At 38.7% G+C, this 22,742-nt stretch overlaps 1 protein-coding gene across 1 annotated transcript in view; it reads right to left on the bottom strand.

The window, feature by feature from the left end:
- The window catches only part of LOC144522549 (F-actin-monooxygenase mical2b-like), a 93,617-nt gene that overhangs the window by 19,655 nt on the left and 51,220 nt on the right, over positions 1 to 22,742 (bottom strand). Inside the window, 11 exon segments of the mRNA XM_078257719.1 lie at positions 4,705 to 4,786; positions 8,045 to 8,118; positions 8,410 to 8,596; positions 11,936 to 12,028; positions 12,189 to 12,290; positions 13,631 to 14,152; positions 15,374 to 15,499; positions 15,581 to 15,886; positions 16,518 to 16,709; positions 21,422 to 21,538; positions 22,271 to 22,339. Coding sequence (XP_078113845.1) covers positions 4,705 to 4,786; positions 8,045 to 8,118; positions 8,410 to 8,596; positions 11,936 to 12,028; positions 12,189 to 12,290; positions 13,631 to 14,152; positions 15,374 to 15,499; positions 15,581 to 15,886; positions 16,518 to 16,709; positions 21,422 to 21,538; positions 22,271 to 22,339 — 1,870 coding nt within the window.

Below are 22,742 nucleotides of genomic sequence, written 5' to 3'. Positions count from 1 at the left end.
CCTAAGTTACAGTGAACATTTACTAGCATGTAGCTCAGTCATTTCATGCATATTGTCTCACTGGTTAGCCATTTTTGCACTTCTTGTGTACTAAATCTAACAATCAGTGTAGCATGCAGAGGTACCAAACAAATAAATTCATGTTAGGCAGTAAACATATCGTAATATACTTTTCATATAGTAAAAACACTTAGTGAAAATAATGTTATAGTTTGTATGTAATATAGTTTCTGATCTGAAAGTTACACATGCCATATAAAAATCACACTCCACAGTAAAATATTCATTTCTATCTGCAACTGATCAAATACATGGCATGTTCATAACAGTACTCACAGAGTAATGAAGTCAACATTGTACATAATCTTTCCAAAGGTGATCCCACTTGGTCACAGCAAACAAAATTGAAATACCTTGATATAACCTTTGTATGCAGTATGATATCAGCCAATAGATATCCAGAGCTTTTATCAATGTGACTCTTCCACTTGTATGTATTGATGTTCTCACTTTGGTTTGACTAAATGTTGGAATGACTTAAACAGCCACAGGAGAATAACACTTTACCAAATGATACATAGATACCAAACCCAGAGTAAAGGATAGCGCAGAACCCATGAGGAAGCAGACAGGAGGAACTGACAAGTGATTCACTTCAATTCTGAGTGTAGTTCAATAAGGTTCAATTTAACTTTGCTCAACATTATTTGAATATGGCTAAGCTTTTGCATATATGTAGCCTAATGTTTCTTTTGTCTATTGTTACATTAAAATGAATAACAATAAAAATTAAAGCTGCAAGCAGCATTGAGTGTGCCCTGGCACTTTAATGCTCAGGCCCCAATAATAATAAACATAGTGAATTCAATAGGGCCTTTGCCACCAACGTCAGTGCTCGGGCCCTAATAAACAGACCAATTTCAATATGGCCTACGCTGACCTACATTGTCGGTGCTCAGGCCCCGATAACAAACTCGGTGCCTCCTCCGCTGCAAACCTAAAGGTTTAGTTTTTGATCATTTGTTACAAAGCACATGTTATTTGCTGAGTTAACAAAAGCTGTGATTGTGATCATGATTTATGTGGGTGATGTTACGCCAACAGCACAGGTGGAAAAAGAAATTGCTTTTTGATGAAGTTGTTAATATTGTGGTTAAAAGATATGGAAATATACTGAAAATTGACCTATCGTGTCTAAGCTTCAGTTTCTTGGAATCATTCAATTAACTGACAACAAACCACGAAGCAAATTTTTTATGAAATCAATTTTGATTTATTTTTTTCCAGCTTATAAATAATCATAAATTAAGCAATTTTACAGTAATTATCAATACAATGTAGAAAAAGAAAAAAACAATGCTTGCAGGCTGCTCCGAGACTTAGTAGAAACACAACTACTAAACATACAGAATACAGCCAACAAAATGTATTTGGCAGTGTGCAAAAAGCTGCTATGGGGCTGCTGATCTCCTGAGCAAAGTCTAGGAGGTACAGGAGAGAGATCTGGAAAGGGGCTCGGAGGGGGGGGGGCCTCCTTCTGAAACAAAGGGAACCACAGACAGACCACATACAGGTGGACACATTTGTTACTTTCAAATGGCCTGACAAGAAGGGGGGCTGCTGCTGATGATACATCAGAGAGAGGAAAATAAATCCAGGGGCATTGAGATGTGTTAGGAAGGAACACAACACAAGTGTTAGTGAGGTTAGGTTGGATGATATGACACCAAACTAACAGAACGACTAAGTATCAAACAAACCAACCATAAGGTGCTATGTGTGCATCAATTAACCATCAACACAAGCTTCCAAAAACCTCTCCACTAAAGGTTTTGCTGTGTGCGACCAGGTCTGACTTAGAAATCTGCTTACGATCCGTTTTATGACATTGAGGGCTTTCATGGCAAGCTAAAACATTCAAACTTGGTCACAATAAAGGCTTTAAAGTATAAGCCTAGCTTTATTACATACTTTCCTTATTGTCCGCAAATCCCATGAAAAGACCAACAAAAACAATCAATCAATCCTACTAACAGGTATTATTAGCTAAAGCCTGATATAGTTTATTCCTCTGTGTCATAGAGCTCCATTGTTGTCCAACAACACATATTGTATACTTGTGCAAACTTTGCATAAATGCTAGGACCAGGAAGGAAAACATTATTACACATATAAGAGTCTACAGTCATGCTAGCAGCACTGTGAGGCTGTATTGCTAACATCAGCATGCTAAGATGCTCACAATGACAATGCTAATGTCTTGAAGATGTTTACCAAGTTCACCATCTTAGTCACAACCTTTAAAGGGCATATGGTCTTATTTTTGAGAAACACGAGCTAAAAGTGTGAATGGCATTAGGTAGGGATGAACTAGAAGTGATGCAATTTGTTTCTTGTAATTTAATCAACGTATAATATATAATTTAGAATTCTATTTAATATATTACGATGTTACACATAACACCTTTATAGACTACTGCATGCCATACTGTGGAATCGTGCTGGTTTGTGATTGGTTAATCTGGGTTAGGTGAAAGGCTACAGGGGCAGCCAATGCAAAAGCAACACAAAAAGATCCTATGACCAAAGCCAGCCAATCATCACCTTCCCCACTGACAGAAAGCAGTCAATCAGAGGGTGCAGCACTGGAAATTTGAAACAGACTGAACAAAATGAAGTGAACAAAACACAGAAAAAATCATTTGAGGAAAACATTTGTGAGATATGGGAGGGAAAAAAAGGAAAATGGAAGATGGAAAGAAAACACTGAGTGGTTAGAATTACAATGAAACATACTGTTGAAAGTAAAGTTATCACAATAACATTGTGATACATTACATTCAAATATGAGTGCCCAAAAACAGGTCAGTGCTTCAACAGTGCAAAGAATTGACCCTTAATTCTGCACAATTAAAGCAAATGATAAATTCACTTTAGGCATAGTTTACAACATAGAATATGCATCTACAAAATCAAAAATTACAAAAAATAAAATAAAAAAATAAATAAAAAATCGTTTCACTCAGTCAGGAATATATAGTCTTTTGTGGTTTTTTAAAAGCAAAAATGTTCACTCCTGAGAGATAGATAAGGCTCATTGTTTTTGGCTTGTACTGATTTTCAAAGAGAAAAAAGGCAATGCATCCAAAAGCTGTTGACATTTTTTTTTTAAATGCAAATTTCTAGGAAAATACGGGAAAACTGAATAAATAAAGAGATTTAGAAAAATTAGTTTCTGATTTTGTGCAGAATTTCAAAGTGGGAAGAAATGGTTGAATGATTGAATGGTTAAACATTTACTTTTGCAATCCAGTATTCTATCATTTGATTTTCACCCAGATTTTTGTATTAGTGATGTCATTTTCACAGTTTTTGATATAGTCAAAATAAATTGCCATTTCCTTTCCTGTAAAATGAAAACCATAAACAATGAGCCCTAAATATATAAAGTGAAATCAGTCAATTATATTTAACAAAATACATAGCAAAGAGAAATGCTACCTACCACAAATAAAAAATAATTTTAATGACGTGTTTCCGGAAATTATAATACTGTTTTGGCATTTCCATTGCACATCTCTGTGGTTATAGAGTTATGGTGTTTGCAGTCAATATGCTGAGTCAAAGTAACGTCAAAAACCACTGACATAAGTCTGGTTCAATGAAAAATAAAACCTCACTGTCCAGAGTCAGGGGGCCCAGGGCATGTTCCAGGTTACACTCCGAATAAAGTGCCTTGGTGGTGTTATCAAAACAGATTTTTTTTCGATACTTCAAAGCATGGTTGAAGTGCAGAATCGAAAGGATTTAACATTTAGTGACAATCCAGACAAGATCACTGATTTAAATGACTGGAACAGATTTCATTTAATGTTATCTGTTATATCATCTAGTGACAGCTGTGTGATGTATATGTCATTAATAGCACCTTTGGGTGATGCTTACAGTCTAAGCAGCCTGGAACAAGCCCATGTGAGTCAGAGATGCATTCAGCAGGGCACAACACCAGAAGACCCTGACAGTGACAACACATACTGGGGAATCTGAGCTCATTAACAACAGAGTCAGCACAAAGGGCTGCAGCCTTTTATACATGCATCACCCCTGAAGTCAGCTCAGCATGTACAATTTAATAACACAATAGAGTGAGAGTTTGCTTATGATGGCTTTTTGTCACTGTAACTGCAGGCAAAATTCACAACAGGCACTGAATACAAGCAGCAGAAGCTAATCAAGTGAAGCACTTTTTATAGTTTTAAACCACTTTACACAAAACTAAAATGACCATGGGAACTTTGAATGTAGGAAATACAGACATGATTTGGTTTCAAAGTTATTACTGATCAATAATTATTATAATTCATATTAATATATTACTAATTACCATTTTGGGCAGTACAAGAGCACAAGCCCCTTGTTACTCCCCTTTCTATGTAAGCTGGTGGCCAATGAGCTGCTGCTGGGCTAGCTGAGGCTCCTGGTAGATCTGTTCCAGCACCTCATGCATCATGCAGAGCAGAGGACAACTCAGGCTCAGCAGCTCATACAGGAACTCATAGTTATGCGAGTAGCTTCTGATGTGGGACCCCACAGCTGTGAAAGACTCATACACACTTCCCAAAAGCTGTCGAGGCAACACACACACAGCCCGGCTAGCACGCGTCGGCCAGCTCAGGCCTCGCTTAAGCAAGGAAACCAGGGTACCTGGGGGTTGGATCTGGACGCTGCCGGTCGCTGAGTAGCTCCCACTGTCCAATGACGAGGGTGTGCCACGGCTTTGGTTTTCCTACACAAATCAAGACACACAGGAGGAAAATTATGAAATACAACATAGCCTTCTATTACACAAAGGAAAAAAAAGTAAAGGAAAACTATTGTAATCCTACATCCTTATTTGTAGTCTTCTGAAACCTTTTTGTGCAACTATTTCCAGTTTTGGAGCAATATCAAATTGATGTCTGCGAATATGACACCTGTGCTGTGCTTCTGGTGGTGATATGACATTTGTTTTTTTTCTTTCTGGTGTCAATGTGTTGTTCAAACACTCTAAACAATAAAACACAAAACACATGTTCTATGTGGCATCTATGTTGCCCTTTCTAAATCAATGGGCACGAACATCCCCAGGGGGCGTTTGCTTATATTGCTTTTATTTGGAGTTCGGAAAACGAGATCCCGACTTGTAAAATTCATGGGCCATTCTGATTATTGATTGCTCTTTAATTCTGAAGCAATGGCACACTGCTAATTAATTCTGAAGCAATGGCACACTGCTAAGGACAGAACTTTCTGCTGGTCTTGAAAACTTCTATCTGAAGACTAAATTCTTTAATCAATTCATTGACCAGCCCATTTTCTCTCTCAGAGGTAAGTAAAATGCTTGTGGTGGTGGCTCAATGGATGCTTGTGTGGCCTGATATAGACTGGTATTTTTTAGTGGTAAAAAAAGATAGAAAAAGGTATATTTAAAATATATTTAATAAGTGCATTTGAATATCATGTAATGAAAGAGTATAGTGATTTTACACAGGCTAATACAGCTGGTGCTAAGAAACCTGAGGTATTATGCCAGGATTTGGGGTAGCAATACCAAAAGAAAATCGAAGCAAAAGAAATCGGAATCAACAGATGAACATTCAATAATTTAGGGATTTACACATTGGAGATGCTGGCAGTGTTGGTTGCGCTAAGATGGGTGGGAAAAATCTAGATCAGATAAGGTGTTGATGTGCTTGGGCTCATCCTCAGCCCTAGCAAGTTTTTTGGTCTTTCCATTTAAGCAGCCGTCAAGATATACTAAAAATGTATCATGCTCCCCGTCTTGAACACGCTGTGTTTTATGTTGACACCACGTTGTGCTATTTCATTTTGAGATTATTTTCCATTGGATATTGAAGTGCATAAGTGTTTTGGCACGGCTGGCCGAGTGGCACTAAATCCATGGTATTGGAAGGGTATTTCATTCTTGCATGTTTTGTTTTGTTGTGCATGATCAACCCCCCCCCCCCCCCTACTTTAGCTTGTTTAAACAATGTGGCCTCATTTTGTACTCAATACTTGACATGTCACACATGCGTTACTACAGAGAATGGGAACAATAAATACCGGCTATGTTCTCTCTGCAACGCCAGTTAACTAGCGTACATTGGTTAGTCACAAACGTTTCTTTTGTAGCTAGCAATGCTCTAATAAATTACAATTACAGAGTGTGACTTGTCAAGTATTGGGAAACAAATGAGGCCACATTGTTCACACCAGCTAAAGCCTGGTTCGTTCTGTACAAAATCAACTGTAGGCCTATCAAATTTCCACAATTAATCTTGTGTTAGTGCCATGCTTCCAAGGTTGTTCAGCATTTGGGGTCTCTTTCTTCAGCTGTACAGTCCAAACCAGAAATCTTGGTGTTATATTTGATCATAATATGTATTTTGATCAACATATCAAATCACTGACCCGTACATGTATCTTTCAATTGAGAAACATTGCCAAATTTAGAGCTGTTGTTTCACAATCTGAGCTTGAGATGATCATTTATGGTTTTCTATCATCCCGGCTTGATTACTGCAACTCCATTTTCACCTGCCTCAGCAACTCGTCCCAGGACCGTCTACAACTGGTCTAGAACGATGCTGCAAGGCTGTTGACCAGGTCCAGCAGGACATCGCACATCACTATCATTTTATTCACGTTACATTGGCTTCCTATCAAGTTCAGGATCCAATTTAAAGTTCTTGTTCTGACAGATAAAGCCTTGCATGGTCAGGCACCTGTTTATACCTCTGACCTGCTCCATCCATCCATTACTAACAGGTCCGTCAGGTCTTCTAACCAGGGATTACTGGCGGTCCCACGCAGTCGTTTAAAAACTAAAGGGGAACGTTCCTTTGAAGTGGTGGCTCCGACTCTGTGGAACGCCCTTTAGATTGTCTTACGTTCTGCAGTCTCTGTTGATTCTTTTAAAAAGCAGCTGGAGACTTACTTCTTTAAACCCGCTTTTGTCTCATTTGGGTTTTTAAGTCTTAAATCTTTTATTTCCATTAGTATTTTTTTTCTTTTTTTGCTTGCTCATTTTTTTGTTTGGGTCTTACAGGATTTTAACATTATTTATCATGTCAAGCACTTTGTGACTTTGCTGTAGAAGGAGCTATATCAAATAAATGTATTATTATTATTATTATTATTATTATTAAATATGTGATAAAAGTGGAGTCAAAATGGTGGATACTTTGGCTATATTTACTCGCAGAAGAAGTAACTAAATCTGCCACCTTGGGCAAAAATAACATAAGACTTGGTGAAATATATTGACAAGAACATAGATGTTATCAGTGTAACTGTAAAATGTGAAGTTTGATTGCGACCTACTGAGGATGACAGAATAGTCATCATGTATTGTTCCTATTGCTGTTCCGATGATTATACTTGTTCATTGATGCAGTGCTGCTGAGTCTGTGTTACTGCGTTTGCCAGGAGATTCTAACAAGTTACACTTAGTGCCTCCACGTGGCTACTCATAAGCACTTTGCATTTTGACTGGTAACTCTTAAACCGTGAAAAGAAGATTACTTTTTTTTCTTTGAATTCCATGGATCAAAAACTATAGGCCACGCCCTCTTTCAAATGACTAGGCACACAAGTGCCCTGAAATATACAGTATATACAAGTTACTAATAGCACCACCATGTGACCAGTTATACAGCGGCGTTTCATCCATTTATGAACTTTGGTAGCCTGGAAATCCAGACCCAAATCCGAAAGTATCTATAGGCCTGTACAGGTCACTCCCATTTGCATCTCAACAAATATCACACATTTTTCAATTCAGCTCCTCCCGCAAGGCGAGCAATTGCCTAGTGACAAATCTGTACCTGAGTAGCAGCATGCCAGCTAATTGTGTAGCAGTTAAAGGACAGCAAGCGAGTAAAGGAGTAACTGTTCCGTTCTTTGAATGCAAAATGGTTAGTGGGTTGCAAACGCACTTTCACAATCTTTTTATGAAATTATAGTTTTGTTTCTTGCATATAACCATTGCAGTGTTCCTTACCATTCTCCTTCTGAACCTCCCCATGTGAGTGCTGGACTGACGCTGGGCATAATGCATCTTGCAGTAGAACTTTGCTAAAAAGGAAGCACACAAAAATCCCAAATCCACATAGATCCAGTACAATACAAATCACCTTAAATGACACATTGACACAAAACAACATACATCATGTACAGTACATCATGTAAACCTCTGGAGAAATAAAGGGCTAAAACAAGGCTAAGAAGGACAATAAGTCAGGTGTCTAGGGTTTCACTGGAGAAAGTGAGTAAACTTTATTAACAGAACAAAAATACCCTACCTATATATTTTTTTTACTTTCACTCACAGGTGGGGTGAAACCATCCATAGTGAGTTAAACTTACCTTCCTGCGAGTCGAAGATGTGCCCTCCCAGACGGAGTGTGCCATTACAGATGTCACAGCGGAAACACTCCCGGTGGAAGAAATAGCCCTCAGCGCTCAGTCTCTCCATTACGTACACCCGCTTAGTGCAGAAGTGACAAATGTCACTGCCGCCGAGACCGGGAGGGAGGTCCTTACGTACCACACACTGAGAGGAAGAAGACGCAGAGAAGGTTAGAGATATGTTACATGCTGCCATTGAGACAAGTTTTTATTAATTTTTTAATAGTTGTTGATTATTTCAGAGATGCCTGCAAAAAAAGTACACTAAACAAATTAGTCACATAGCAGCAGCAGCAACGAGTAGATAGTAAACTGTTAAAAGCAGTTGTACCTATCCTAGACATAAATGTCATAAAATTAGCCAAGCTAGCTAGCTTGCGCTTGGCTGGAAAGTCTGATAAGAGCGACAAGGAAGAGGTCAAGTAACGTAATTCCTGTCCTTAAGTAAACATTCCCAGTTAACATGTAATAACATAAAACTTGACACCAAGTGTGACATGAGCCTCAGTAGCATTGCATTATTATCACTGCATGGAATGATCCATAACTCCCACCAGTGAAAGGGATTAATAGATCAAATATCTGACCGACGTCAAGCAAGCGCGTCAAATGGAACCTAATGTAACATCTGTACTCCTAATAGTCCACAGACCTCACTGCCAAAACCAGGATATTAAAACAATGAATGATCTTTGCCAGTCTAGGGCTTGCTCGAGGCCCAGCTCAGTGTTGATTCTTGAAGCAATAGTTCAATATTTTGGAAAATGGCTTTTTTTTTTGCTTTCTTGCCGAGAGTTCGATAAGAAGATCAATACCACCCTCATTTATGCAAGTGGTATCAATCTTCTCATCTAACTCTCGGCAAGAAAGCCAAAATAAAACTGACTTGAAAAAATAAATGTATTTCCCAAAAAGTCTCAAGTCAACTCCAAAAGTCTGAATGTAGATTAACTGAATTAATTAACAATTACCAAATTTCAATTCAACTCTCAAGTGAAATGTAGAAAATTACTTCATGCCATGTCATAAAATATAGAAACAATTATAAATGTGAAATAAAGCTCAACATCTCAAACATGGAGCCCCCTGTGGCCAGGGAACTAGAGCCTGAAAAGGCAGATTATCTGTTGTCAAAGCTGGGAGCAGCATGGAAACAGGAACATTCTTTTTGATCTTCCTTTGCTGATCTTTACATGCAATTTTCCAAAACTACATGTTACATAAATAGGGTTAGAAATCAACCAAATGGGAGAACATAAAGTGTCGTTATTTGCTGATGATTTATTAATTTATGTTTCCGACCCTTCTAGAGCAGTCCCTGAAATAACTTCCCTTTTAAATAAACAAATATCAGGGTATAGACTCAATGTTAGCAAAAGTATGTTGTTCCCAATTAAGGTTCCAGATGGACAACTTTTTGAAAGCTTGCCCTTTAAAGTTTCTACCCAGTTGAATTTGGTAGTCTTATGATTTTCCGTATTTTATGTCATATCTATAATTTTATAATGTCGGATTTTCATGTTAAACGTGGCCAAAACTTTAAATAACGAGGTAAACGTATTTCATAGAAATCCCCATGAGCTAAAATGTTTTTCAACAGATTTTCAACTGTTCTGAACGCTCCGGTTTCAAAAAAATGTTCTACCCTTGGCTAAGCTTAGCAACTCCAAGCAGGCCTTCTATGATTGGTCATCTGCTCCAGGCAGGAACTACTGGAGTGTTTTTTTGAGCTACTGTGGTGTTAACATTCTCCAATGTAGGTGCATGCTAACGGCAGTAAAAGATGTAATCTTGGCTGCCAATGTTGTTAAATTCTCCCCAATTTCAGGTCACATTACTCCTGAAACATTTCAGGTTATGTAGTATTTGGTTTAAAAGCCTTTATCTGTGATTTGTGATGGTAGAAAGTGCTGCTCCATTCCATTACAATCTAACATTAGCCTACTGCTAAATATTTAGTAACTGCTTGCTAACGCCAGATAGCTGTAACCTTGGTGGCCAGTGTTGGTCATTTCTACCAAAGAATTTCTAATAAGGGAAGAAGTTCCACTCTCTCGTTACTTCCAGCTTCTGAACTGGTTGCAGTTCCACCAGAGACCATATAGGGGGCGCTCACAGGCCAGTGCAGAATGAATGGGACTCTATGGAGCTATACCCCTCAAAATCCACTTTTCTCAGGATATAATTTTTTGTCTAGTAATTTGAATGTTGCATCCGAAAGGGGAGGCTAAGAAAATACACACTGCTGTACGTACTGCTGTATGTTTTAAAAGCTTTTTTGTTCTAAAAAGCTTTTTTGTTCTAAAAAACCTTTTAAAATGTCAATGACGTCATACACATATACGGTCCGGGAAACTGCTTTATGGCAAGCTCTGAGTCGCTTCCTTTGTTCTCTTGAAGCATCGACAACACAGCTAACCGGTTAGGCTCTCCCTGTTAATACAAGTGCTAGAAAGAGGTTTGCTAATATTTTAAAGACCACGCCGAAATATTCACTCTGACATTCTGGTTCTGCTGTGGATGCTGTCAAGCGGGATCTCCGATCGTAATCAGTCCTTCACTGACCAATCAGCATTCATTAGCAGAATGCTAGCGTGTTATGGGCAACAATGACTCAACCTGTAAGAAATCGAAAGGACACAAGTACTCGTTCATTCAACTTTTGACCTATAATCCAAGTTGAACTTGCAAAAACTACAATCAAATCTGAGATTTCTCAACGACAATTGGGCGAAAGAGACACATTTAGCCGTCTAGCTCCATAGAGTCCCATTCATTTAGCACTGGACCGCGATCACCCCCAGTGGAACTCTGGTGGAACTATGGGTCTGAATAGGGAGTGGAACGGCTTTCCGTAGACGGGCTTTGTTTCTACCCAAATTTCGGGTCACATTACTGCCAGAACATGTCCGGTTGTGTAGTATTTGGTTAAGAATCCTTTATTGGTGATATTTCACGATCCAAAGTCCTGCTATATACTCTGTTCTCAGGAGTGAAAACAACACAGCGGAAACTATTTTTCATTACTTATGATCTTAGTAACTTATAATAAATAATGCGTTACTACGTTTTCCATATAACATCTATTATTGGCCTACTCTGAGCAAACCACAGACATTGGCAAACTATATATCAGTAGTCAAAGAAGGTCACTGGTAATGTATACTTTGTGTATACTGGAGTTGCGCCATGTGTAAGCAATCATTTCTGAGTTGATTTGGCTACACATGTTCGTATGAGTATGCGTGTTTAGTCGTTGGGACTGCATTATGTCACTGTCATTTGTTGAAAAAGTCAAACAATTTAAAAAAAAAAGAAAGAAAAAAGAAATCAACAAAATGCATTTTAAAATCACATTTCATTACTCGTCCTAATGATGATGTTGCTATAACACAAACTGTATTACACTTCTATTTTTGAAACGACAAAAAAGACCATTAACTCTGGGTTAGATTTGTCTCTGCAACATGCACATGCATCTTACCGGTGTGGCATTGGGCCTGTGGTCTGTCTCATACAGGACGGCCAATATCTGAGCTTTAGCATCTATGGCTGATGATACCTTTCCGACTGTACGCTAAGGTTAATGCCAGGAAAACACAGGGGCAGAAGGATGAAGAAGAAAAAAGAAGGAATTGGAAACCACAGACAGGAGTTAGAAAGAATACCGATGAAAACGCAGAAAAAGCATGATTTACTCTCAATTCATGCATTTAGACTGAGGTATCGACTAGTACCTCTTTAATGTAACTAGCAGCTCCTGTCGGACAACTCTCAGAGCGAACAATTGACTTTTGAGTGATTCCTTTGGGGTTCTCAAGAACGCAGCTCCCATTGCACTAAATAAACATCAGAATGAAGATCAGTCGTACAATGTTACACAGGACATGTGTCATATAAAAAACAGAATGCCAACAATGTTCCTTTTATTCTTCTTCTACCTTTGTGAATTTACTGTTTTTAATCTAACACAACCCTTTCCTAAGAAGGAAATCAGAAGTACGTGATTAATAAATATAAAATATTCTGGGCCTGGTTTCATAAAGAATTAGATAGAATTATAGCTGTTGCGCAGCTGTGAGTCTGTGCCGGGCATTTTGATGCTAACGAGTAAGAAAGGAAGTGACCTGGGCTTTAAAGCAAATTTAACAAATCGGCCAAACGGTGGAATTGCAACTCCCGCCCCTTGGCATCTTAGTGATGCCCATAGAATTACATGGCGAAAGATACATCTGTAAATCAGTGGATGCAATTGTTTTGAGAGTCACAACCTCAGCAAAATGACTTGTTTCACTATCATAATTTGATCCATTCTGTCCAATAACATTTGGAAAGTCTAGAAGAGCCGCACCATTACATCGTTTAATCCCCATACAAGTTAGTGGAGTGCTAAACTGGAAGTAGCCGGCTCAGCCGGTGGTGGTCTCCGGTGCGCCTGCTCTATGGGCTGTACTATGCGGAAGCGGTGCGATCATCCGGGTAATTTTTGGCCCCATGGTGGCTTCATGGGCCACTGAGCAACACTCATAGGAATGAAGGGGCTCTACCTTGAATGCTGTATCCATATCCATATTCGTATAATACATCCTTGCTTATATACTGTGTCATTCTCCGATACACACGAGATGACAGCAGTTCTCTGGATGTAAACAAAAAGATCCCGACAGCAGATGGGGCAATCGACAGCATCCTGTCTTAAAAGTTTTACTTATAATATTCAGTGAGTGTTTGGAGAACATGTAGACTATAAGATCCTGCTTAGTAAGTGAATTATCAGAAAAATTGAGTACTAGGCTATACAGTAAAGTGAAATGTTACCTTAGTAATCCCACAGAATGCAGATCTCACTGCTCTGGCTGCATACAAAAATAAACTTTTTTAACTCTGATTTTATGCACATGGTGGTGTGTTCTTTATACTGCAATATGTTTTTATATCTCCTTGCTTACAGTTTTGTGATACATCATACTATATTGAATAGTAACACCTGTATTACCACCTATACTGTGGCTGTACATAGCTCTAGCGCTGTGGTGTTTTAAAATTGCATATTCTCATTTCCCCTTCAGAGGTTTCTGCACGGCTCTAAATTTGGAAAGCTCTGAGAGTAGGATGCTTTCACTGGGGATCTGCCAGTTATTAGTATTATTACTATTGATATGCATAAGGAAACTTTTACCTTCATCTGATCACTTTCGGATAATTTCTTATCATCAAATGTCTTCTGAGTTTTTGGGACGTTCTCCTGCTCACTTTCCAGATTATTCAGAGAACTCTCATGCATCCTTCCATAGCTTCCCTTGGGCAGTAAAGAAACTGAATAGGGAGCTAAACTGCTATGTCCATTTTCACAATTCACAACAGAATCATAGAAAGGGGAGGAGCTCTCCTGGCTCTCATCAGAGAAAGTCGAAAAGGGGGCAGCATATGTTTGTTTGCTGCATGTGGAGGAATCAACAACAAGAGAAGAAATTTGCTCGTTTTTTTTTGTGAGTGAGTCGGTGTAAGATGAAGGAGTAGAGGAGTCTTTCTGTATCTTGTCCTTGTGTCCAGCAGTGTACAGGGGGATAGAGGAGAAACCAGCCTGGGCAGTGGGGTCAGGGACAGGGTGGACTACAGGGTAGACTGTAGAGCTCTTTGAAACCAAGGCAGAAGGAGGAGGAGGAGGTGGGGACAAGGAAGGAAGGGAACATAGTTCCACCTAAAGAAGAGTCAAACACAAATGTAAAGACTAGTGTAGAGCAGAAGGATGAGACTGGAAAGGAAATACAGTAACTTGATCACATCAAATTAAAAGCTTAGTGAATTTCACACAGACAAGTCAGTGACATTGAAATCAGTTTGCTTTTGTTTTTACAGAGGAACCTTATTACAAAGTAAATAAATAAAAAATAATGTCAAGCGTATGAATGCAGACAGGCTACAAAATTGTCCAAAGTCCCTGAAAACCTATTTTCTTATTCAGCTTCTTATCATGTCCACAGGAGTTCTACATTACCACACAATTTTCTACCAAAGTTAGAAAAGTTTTGTGCTCCTTTTACTGGTTTGAAATGTGCGGGGCTTAGTTGGAAAAAAGTGATGTCATGAATGTCTGTGCACCAATCAAAAAGTAGCAATATTTAAAACAAAATGTAGTGAATGTTGTAGGGTTAATTGCTCATGCTGCCAGGCCACTGGTACTCAAATGTGATTAAACCACACACACATACAATCCTGATGAAGCAGATCATTCTTCTCTTGAAGTTTTTGAGTGTTAAAATCTTAGGAATTAATACCTAAGGAAAAAGTTGTTTTTTTCCCCCAACATTTAACTGTTGCTTGTTCAGTAATGAATACTTACTGGAACACATTTTTGGGGTCTTAAATGCACCACCACCAACACGCAAGTTGGACATTTATAGATGATTTATTTGACAAACAATACTATAATATGGAAGCAAATAATTGCCATAATGATTTGAATGTTAGCAGCAACTGAATACCTAATTTTGAAATGAATTTGCTACGGAGTATGTGGTGTTGAAATTTGAATATCACTGAATTTGAATGAAATGAATTTGTTCTGAATTCCCCTCTTTGAAATTGTTTCAGTCAATTTCAGGTACTAAGTACCATTATTAAAAAACTAGATTTGTTTTAGAACTAGAACTATTAGATAAGATCATAAAACTTTCAGACAGTACAAATTTTTGGATGAAAACTATTATAATCAATTTGAAGGTCATAGTCCCAAAAAAGAAAGCTGTACATGAACATAGAGTCGATTGAAAATGAAACACTGTGCTGCACTTTTTACACATCAAACCATCATGCATTGTGAAGTGCATTGCAAGTGCAAAAAGCACCCTGTTATTATGAACATGCAATAGTCTAAACTATGTCAATAGTCAAGCATGAAAATGTTGGTGCAATACATAACCTTTGATTCAGAAACAGAAGCAGGAGGTGGTTTGTTGGACCCAGGAAACATGGAGGAGAGGAGAACCGCTCTCTCTTTTATACTCCTCCCATAATATTCTTTAGTAGACAGTCTCTGGGCTTTATTCTGCTAGACAGCAGGTGGTGGTGAAAATGAGATGTAAGCAAATTGTTCGTAAAAGTTGTGATAAGGAATATTGTACAGAACTGGCTTGAAATTCACCTTCTGCATTGACTCCTCTGACCTCTCAGAGGAATGGTCAATATCCGAAGCAGATAGAGTAGAAGCAGATAAATGACTGGTTGTCACATCTGGAGAGGTGCATTCTGTGTAGTACTGTTCAGTACCATTAGGGCTCGGTGAGCGGGGAGGACTTAATTGACCCATAGACTGCGAGGGTGAAGGAGAGAGACTATAGCCACTCTGAGGGTGAGAAGATGTGGGGGAATAGAGGAAAGTGGTTTGCTGAGCCACAGCACTGGGATTCTCCAGTAAGCGGAGGTAGATGGATGGCTAGAAACAGGAAGAAAAGATAACGTGCAAGAGGAAACAAGATGGGTGTGGGTTTATAGTAGGTATACAAATATTATGTATGTATGTATGAGGTACTTATCTGTAATGCTTAAATGAAACTCACAGCTTTAAAAATGTGGAAGAAAAGGTTTCAAGCTTAATAGTGTCGCTTTGCCAGACACTCCTCCACAACTCTGCGGAGGAGGGTCTGGCTAGTCCACACAGCATTCCGGGATGGGAGAAAAACGTGCTCTGGTTTATTGGCATTTCTTTAAACCATTTCTTTAAACTAATCAAAATCATCTTGGGCGGCGCTACAGATAGTCTAGCTAGCTGTCTGGATTTTCCCTGCAGAGATCTGAGGAGCAGTTAACCATAGTCCTCATAAATCAACCGGAGTTTAGAATTCCAACACAAAGGAAGCGTTAGATAACAGAAATCCGGTCGAAAAAAAAGGACATACGATGGGTTTTTTGGCAACAACGGGGCAATCCCTGAAGTGGAAGGTCGAGGATATAGACTAGAAGCTTGATAAATAAGAGTGCCAAAAAATGGCTGTTAATCAATAACATAACCCATCCAATCACATTCACAAGAGAAAGAGCTGAGAACTGTTCAGAGGGAGGCATACCTGCCACTTGGGACGAGGAGAAGGTTGAGGAGGTGGAGGGGGGACATTCTTGGGCTTTGCAAAACGTGGGTTTTCCTTCTTCTCCTGGTCCTCATCCTCCTCTTCCTCCTCCTCCTCCTTTAAGAGAGGATGTGGGGTGGTGGAAGGGGACAGAGGAGAGGAAAAGTAGGGATTGGATGGATCCTCATCAGACTGATGCAAGGTTGAGAGGAAAGGGAAAAAGGACAGGAAAGTAAAGGAAATTTAAGGAAAGGAAAAAGTTTTGAGAGATTGGAAATTTATAGTACATGATTTGGCAATAAAATACAGGTATTTAAGGAAGTTGGGAACAGAATAGTAGTCAATAGAGTGGCAGTGATTTGGATGTAAACATTACATTATGGTGAAGGTGCTGCACTAACCTCAACATATGAAGCTCATTTCAGGGACAGTTCACCACAAAATTAAAAATACGCTTTTTTCCTCTAACCTGTAGTGCTTTTTATCAGTGACACACCAAACAATCAATTAGATTGTTTTGGTGAGAGTTGCCTAGTGTGGGAGACCTTGGCCGTAGAGATGTCTGCTTTCTCTCGAATATGAATGAAATCAGATGGCATTTGGCTTGGGGTGTTAAAGGCGCCACAACAATACATTTTAAAAACTCAACAGCAATGCCTTTTTCCAGAAATCATGACCTGGTTACTCAAGATAATCCACTGACCTGGGGTCTCATTTATAAACGTGGCATACGCACAAAACAGGGCTGAAAATGTGCGTATTCCACTTCCCACGCAAAGGTTGTGATTTATAAAAAATTTGACGGGAGAATGTGCAGTCCTCCACGCAAACTCTGACCCATGCGTACGCAGGAATTGGCGACGCAGATGGTGAGGTGGTGAACTGAAGTCAAACCGCAGAAAGTAAATGGGAATAACGATTACTCCTAATATTTTCAAGTATTGATGCCTCAAGGCACGCACATTTTTTCACCCCATATCATCCAGGTTACCATGAAGATTAAATCCATTATTCCGTTATTTGCATTGTACTGAGTGATAGTTGTTCCATAAACACCTCCAAGTCAAATCTTAAATTTTTTTTTTATTAATGTTTAATCGGCGCTGTCTCACTGTCACATTGTCCGCTACGGATTGCAGGAGAAGGGGATGGCCCGACTGCATGGAATACAGGATAGCATCAAATACCCTAGTATTAGATAATGGCAGAACACATTGCAAATAACTAAATATCGGTCTTTAATACTGTGCATATATCATTAAATGACAAAGTCTGAAAATACAGCCGTTAAGCTCTCGCGCAATCGTTACATTTAATGTCCTCGTTATCGGTCCGAACTTTAATACTGTTTGTGACAAAACCTGCATGAAGAAAAGTGTGTTTGCTTAGGCTTTCGTCTTCAAATTGTATCCCGAGGTGGGGGATACCACTAGTTGATGCTGTGTTGGCAAGGTGTTAACAATCACAAATTGTTGTAAACATATAAATACTGCGGTAAACCCGTGCGTAATGCTGCATGATGGCACTGCTGGCCCTGCAGGAGGACTACGCTAATGGAAGAATCAAGAGAAAAAGAGACTTCAGGGACCATGACGATGGCTAATATGCCGATTTAGATTCCCTAAAGCTGAGCTCTTGGATCTATGTACTGAATTGGGTCCAGTAGAGAGGGCAACGCGCCGGAACCGTGCCATCCCGGTCCATCCCGGTCCAAATAGGCTACAGGTCCTCGCCACTCTGGAGAAACCGGCTGTTTCCAGAGGGAAATGTCAGACAGCTAAGTGTTTTTTTTTTAATAAATATTATATATAATCTTTAACTTATCACTAAGGCTTGTTTGGATATAATATATAGTTCTGTTAAATCTTATTATATACGTCTGGTATATCGAAGCTGTCCCTGAGTGCCGTAATGCCTGCCGTTTTGGACGTATTATTAGATCAGGTTTCTCTATACTGTGCAATAGGCCGACATTATAATTCAATTTGCAGCAACTCCTGAACGTCTGAGAAGTGTTTTGCTTTTTTTTCGCCAGTCATCATGATTTGGTGTAACAACTGCCATTGTCATTCATATACTGATCAGCATTCATGAGGTGCTTTGCATTGACTTTTATGTGTGTACAGGGCGGGATAAGAGGCTGATCCACGTACGCACACTTGTAGGTAATCTCTGATTTATAAAGGGAACATTGCTTACAGATGTGCGTACACACGGTTTTATGAATCTGACTTTTTTTGACGTACGCCATTTGGGGTTTTTGGGCGTACGTACACTTATAGTTTAGTTTTATAAATGAGACCCCAGGTTGTGAGCAGTTCCATATAGGAACCTTTCTACCAGACAACACCCACAAACCATATCACCACGCAGAAGAAATTACAGGCTACTCGTGGACGAGAAGCATAACCCAAACTTGACAGCTTCAGCAAGAGATATATGCCTCCTGGAAATACACAGACACTTAGAGTTTGGGATGGCACTGTGGTGAAATTGTACTGCTTAATCCTAATTCACCTCGACTCACCTTGTTTCGATTAAACGAAGAATGTCACAGGATGGCCTAAGAAACCTGCCTCGAATAAAATACCAATATAATAATATTCTATCTCAGAAGGTTGATTTTAATTTAATAAGGGCAAGACAACATTATTTTGAATCAAGAGACAAAGCAGGACAATTATTTGCTAGATACACAAACAGAGGGAATCAGCTTCCACTATTTCTGCAGTTAGATCCAATTCTGGAGTTGTTGTAGATAGACAGATAGTAACTGTAGATAGTAACAAGATTTTTAAAGAATTTTACACTGATCTCTATAGGTCATTATCTACCTCTACTGATGAAGAAATGTGTTCCTTCATAGAGTCACTAGGTCTTCCCAAACTGACAGAAGAGCAAAGAGTACTCCTTGATGCGGATTTGACTATAGAGGAAATTAAAGAGGTGATGGGGGCCCTGCCTGTGGGTAAGGCCCCAGGGCCCGATGGCTTCACAGCAGAATTTTTGAGTTTTGCAAGTGAACTGGCTCCACTTGTATTAGAGGTATATAGAGTGGCTCTGGAGAAGGGCACACTGCCACCAATAACCTCTCCTTCCTTTCCTAAAAAAGGTAAAGACCCAGGAGATTGTAATAATTACTTTCCAATTTCCCTAATGCAGTTAGACGTTAAGATTATTTCAAAAATGTTGGCAAATAGATTAAATAAGGTTATTACTTCTCTAATTCATTCTGATCAGGTGGAGTTTATTCGCGGGCGTAGCTCGTCAGATAATATCAGGCGTCTCATTAATATTGCATGTTCTGTAGCTGATAAACAATCTTCAATAGCTGATATTTCCCTTGATGCCATAAAGGCGTTTCATATGTTTGAATGGGGCTATATGCTATATGTGTAAATGTATGGGTTTGGCAGCATTTTTATAAAGTGGATTAAGGTGCTGTATAAGCATCCAAAGGCTGCTGTGCAAACTAATGGGTTAATTCCTAAATATTTTGCTCTTGGAAAGGGAACAAGACAGGGCTCACCTCTGTCTCCTTTGTTGTTTTGTTTAGCCATAGAGCCTTTGGCAGCAGCCATAAGGGGGGAGACTAACTTCCCAGGAGTTATGGTAGGAAGGGTGGTACACAAGCTTTATGAGGATCATACAATATTTTTTTGTGTCTGAACCTAGCAGATCAATACCCTGTTTGCTCAGGATCATTGACTCTTTCTTGAAGTTTTCAGGTTATAGGGTAAATTGGTCCAAGTCAGAAGCTTTAACTTTAACAGCTCAGTGCCTCGTAACAGCCTTCCAATCAGGTACATTTCAGTGGCCAAAGCAAGGTATCGTTTATCTGGGTATCTTATTTCCTCCCCAGTTAAAAGACCTAGTTAAAGTTGAGCTGCTCCCACATTTTTCCACAACTATTTTTGTCGTTATTGCTTTTATTGGCTTCTCAAATATGTTCATCATAACGCGATAACGACACACACATGCAAGCAGTGTGCTTTCAGTGCAGTTTTACAATTACATCTACTCTATTATTGAGTATGTACGCAAAAATAGCCATACAAATTTGAATCTTATAAGCAATGTAATATTTAATTGTGAAATTTAAATGCCACTGAATTTATAGCATTGAAATATTTTCCATCTCTCTGAATTTATAGTGGTCTTAAATCCCCTTTTTGAAATTTCCTATTTATTGATAAAAAAGAAAAGAAAAAACTACCACTTAACATAAACTCTAAAAATTCAAGTAAAGTCAAACTAGGATAAGCAGCTAAGCCTGAATAGAATTGATCAGACCTCTGTCCTATCTATTAGTCATTCTTTATGACGCAAGCCCTTAATTAAGAGGGAGAAATATTTTTAGTAGCAATTCAAACTAACTAAATTAAAAAAAATACTCTTTAAAGAGGGGAACTCAAACATCATACATTTGAATAGATAAAGTGGTTTTAAATGTCAACATTAGGTATTTAGTTATGCAGCTTATAAGATTCAAATGATAACGCTTTTCTTTGCTTCCATACTAAGCCAGTTAGTCAGCTGCAGTGAGAGCAAATAATTCCATGTAAATAAAATCCAAAATCCAATTCAACGCTCTGGTGGGTCTGAAAATTAAATTCATGGTATAAAAAAACAGTCCTTTCTGGTATGAATATAATCATGAATTTCACACAGACAAGTCAGTGACATTGAAATCAGTTTTCTTTTGTTCCCAAGGAACTTTTCTACAAAGTAAATAAAAAAAAGGATATCAAGAGTGTGAATGTGACAGAAACCCAATTAAAAGCCCTGAAAATGTATTTTCTCAATCAGCTTCAAAGTTTTGGTTATTTTAAATATTTATCTTTGCTGTTTTGGGGCCAAGTTGGAAAAAAAGAATCTGATACGTCTTTCACTTTGCTACATACCTTTGCTGTCAAGGAATTCTCCTCAAACTTGGCCAGCAACTGAGTAGCCATGGAGCGGACCTTGTTCTCCCGCAGCTCCCCATCCTCACCAGCAGGGGGTGTACTGTGACAAGACAACTGTTGCCATGCCAGGGTCACAGAGGGAAATATAGAGGTAAGAGAGAAGGAAAGAGTAGCAGGTAGTGGGGTCAATTTGAGCCACATACTGTATCACACAGAGCAAAGTGTTACTTATGTTGTTTTGAACTTATGTCAGAAAGATGAGGTCCTGTTTTCACAAAAACAATGCAGGTACAAACTATGGTCAGGGTTTTTTCTGACTTAGAATGAGCCTTTGGAGGGTGACTACACACGACAGTAAGCATAATTGGTCCACGTACAGTAAAGGAAATGAGTCTGTATTACCTTATTTAACAGAAATCCGGTGTTTCTAACAATTTGATAAACAAAATGTTAATTATGCTTGAGCAAATTAAACCCCAAATAACAAAATTGGTTAAAAACAAATACTAATATTTAAATACTACCGCTAAAATCACAGACAGAGTGCGATACAGCCTGACTCTGGACGATAAAACTGAGGCTGGTGCTCGTATTCATGTTTATGTTCTGTTGTTCAACGGTTTGTTTGGTAAATTGCTATTTAAACAGGACATTTGAACGCATTTAAACAGGATTTATATTGCTATTTTTACTCTCAATTCTCATCATTCTGGTTTGGTGATTTTCCTTTTGTGCTGGCTAAAACCTCTTTGGGGGGCGCCAAAAATTCCTCTATGCAGGAAAAACCTGATGGTCCACTATTATCTTAAAACAACTGGAACATTTTAGATCTCCTGTTGAACCTACCTCTGTGAGGAAGTGGTTGCCCTTTCGCCGTCTCTTGTTAACAAAATTGTCTTCCAGCTTATTGTCATCCTGTGACAGTAGACACCACAATAAAGATTAGTTCACAGAGACTTTGATTTGTATATGTTTCCATCTGGATCATTCTCTGTGTTCAAATGAACAAAGAACCACCAAGACTGTGATCAGTGTAAAAGCTGAAGCTGCAACCTAATTATACAACAAAATTCACGTGAGCACACAACAATCCCTCTAATCATTGTGCAGATTGACGGCTAGCGTTTGTAATTAGATAAAATGTTTATTACCACTGTTGGGAGTAACGCATTACAAAAGTAACACAATTATAATAATGTATAATAAATAATTACAATATCAGTAACGCAAGTTACAATGCATTTTAACCCGACATTAAGTGGTGTTTTGTTTTTTTTAAGATTTCACCAACACCGCGAAACATTTCGGCACAGAAAAA

This window comes from Sander vitreus, chromosome 8 (genome assembly GCF_031162955.1).
Source record: "Sander vitreus isolate 19-12246 chromosome 8, sanVit1, whole genome shotgun sequence".
Lineage (NCBI taxonomy): Eukaryota > Metazoa > Chordata > Actinopteri > Perciformes > Percidae > Sander > Sander vitreus.
Note: the sequence above shows the minus strand (reverse complement) of the source record. Positions and strands in the feature narration are given on the sequence as shown.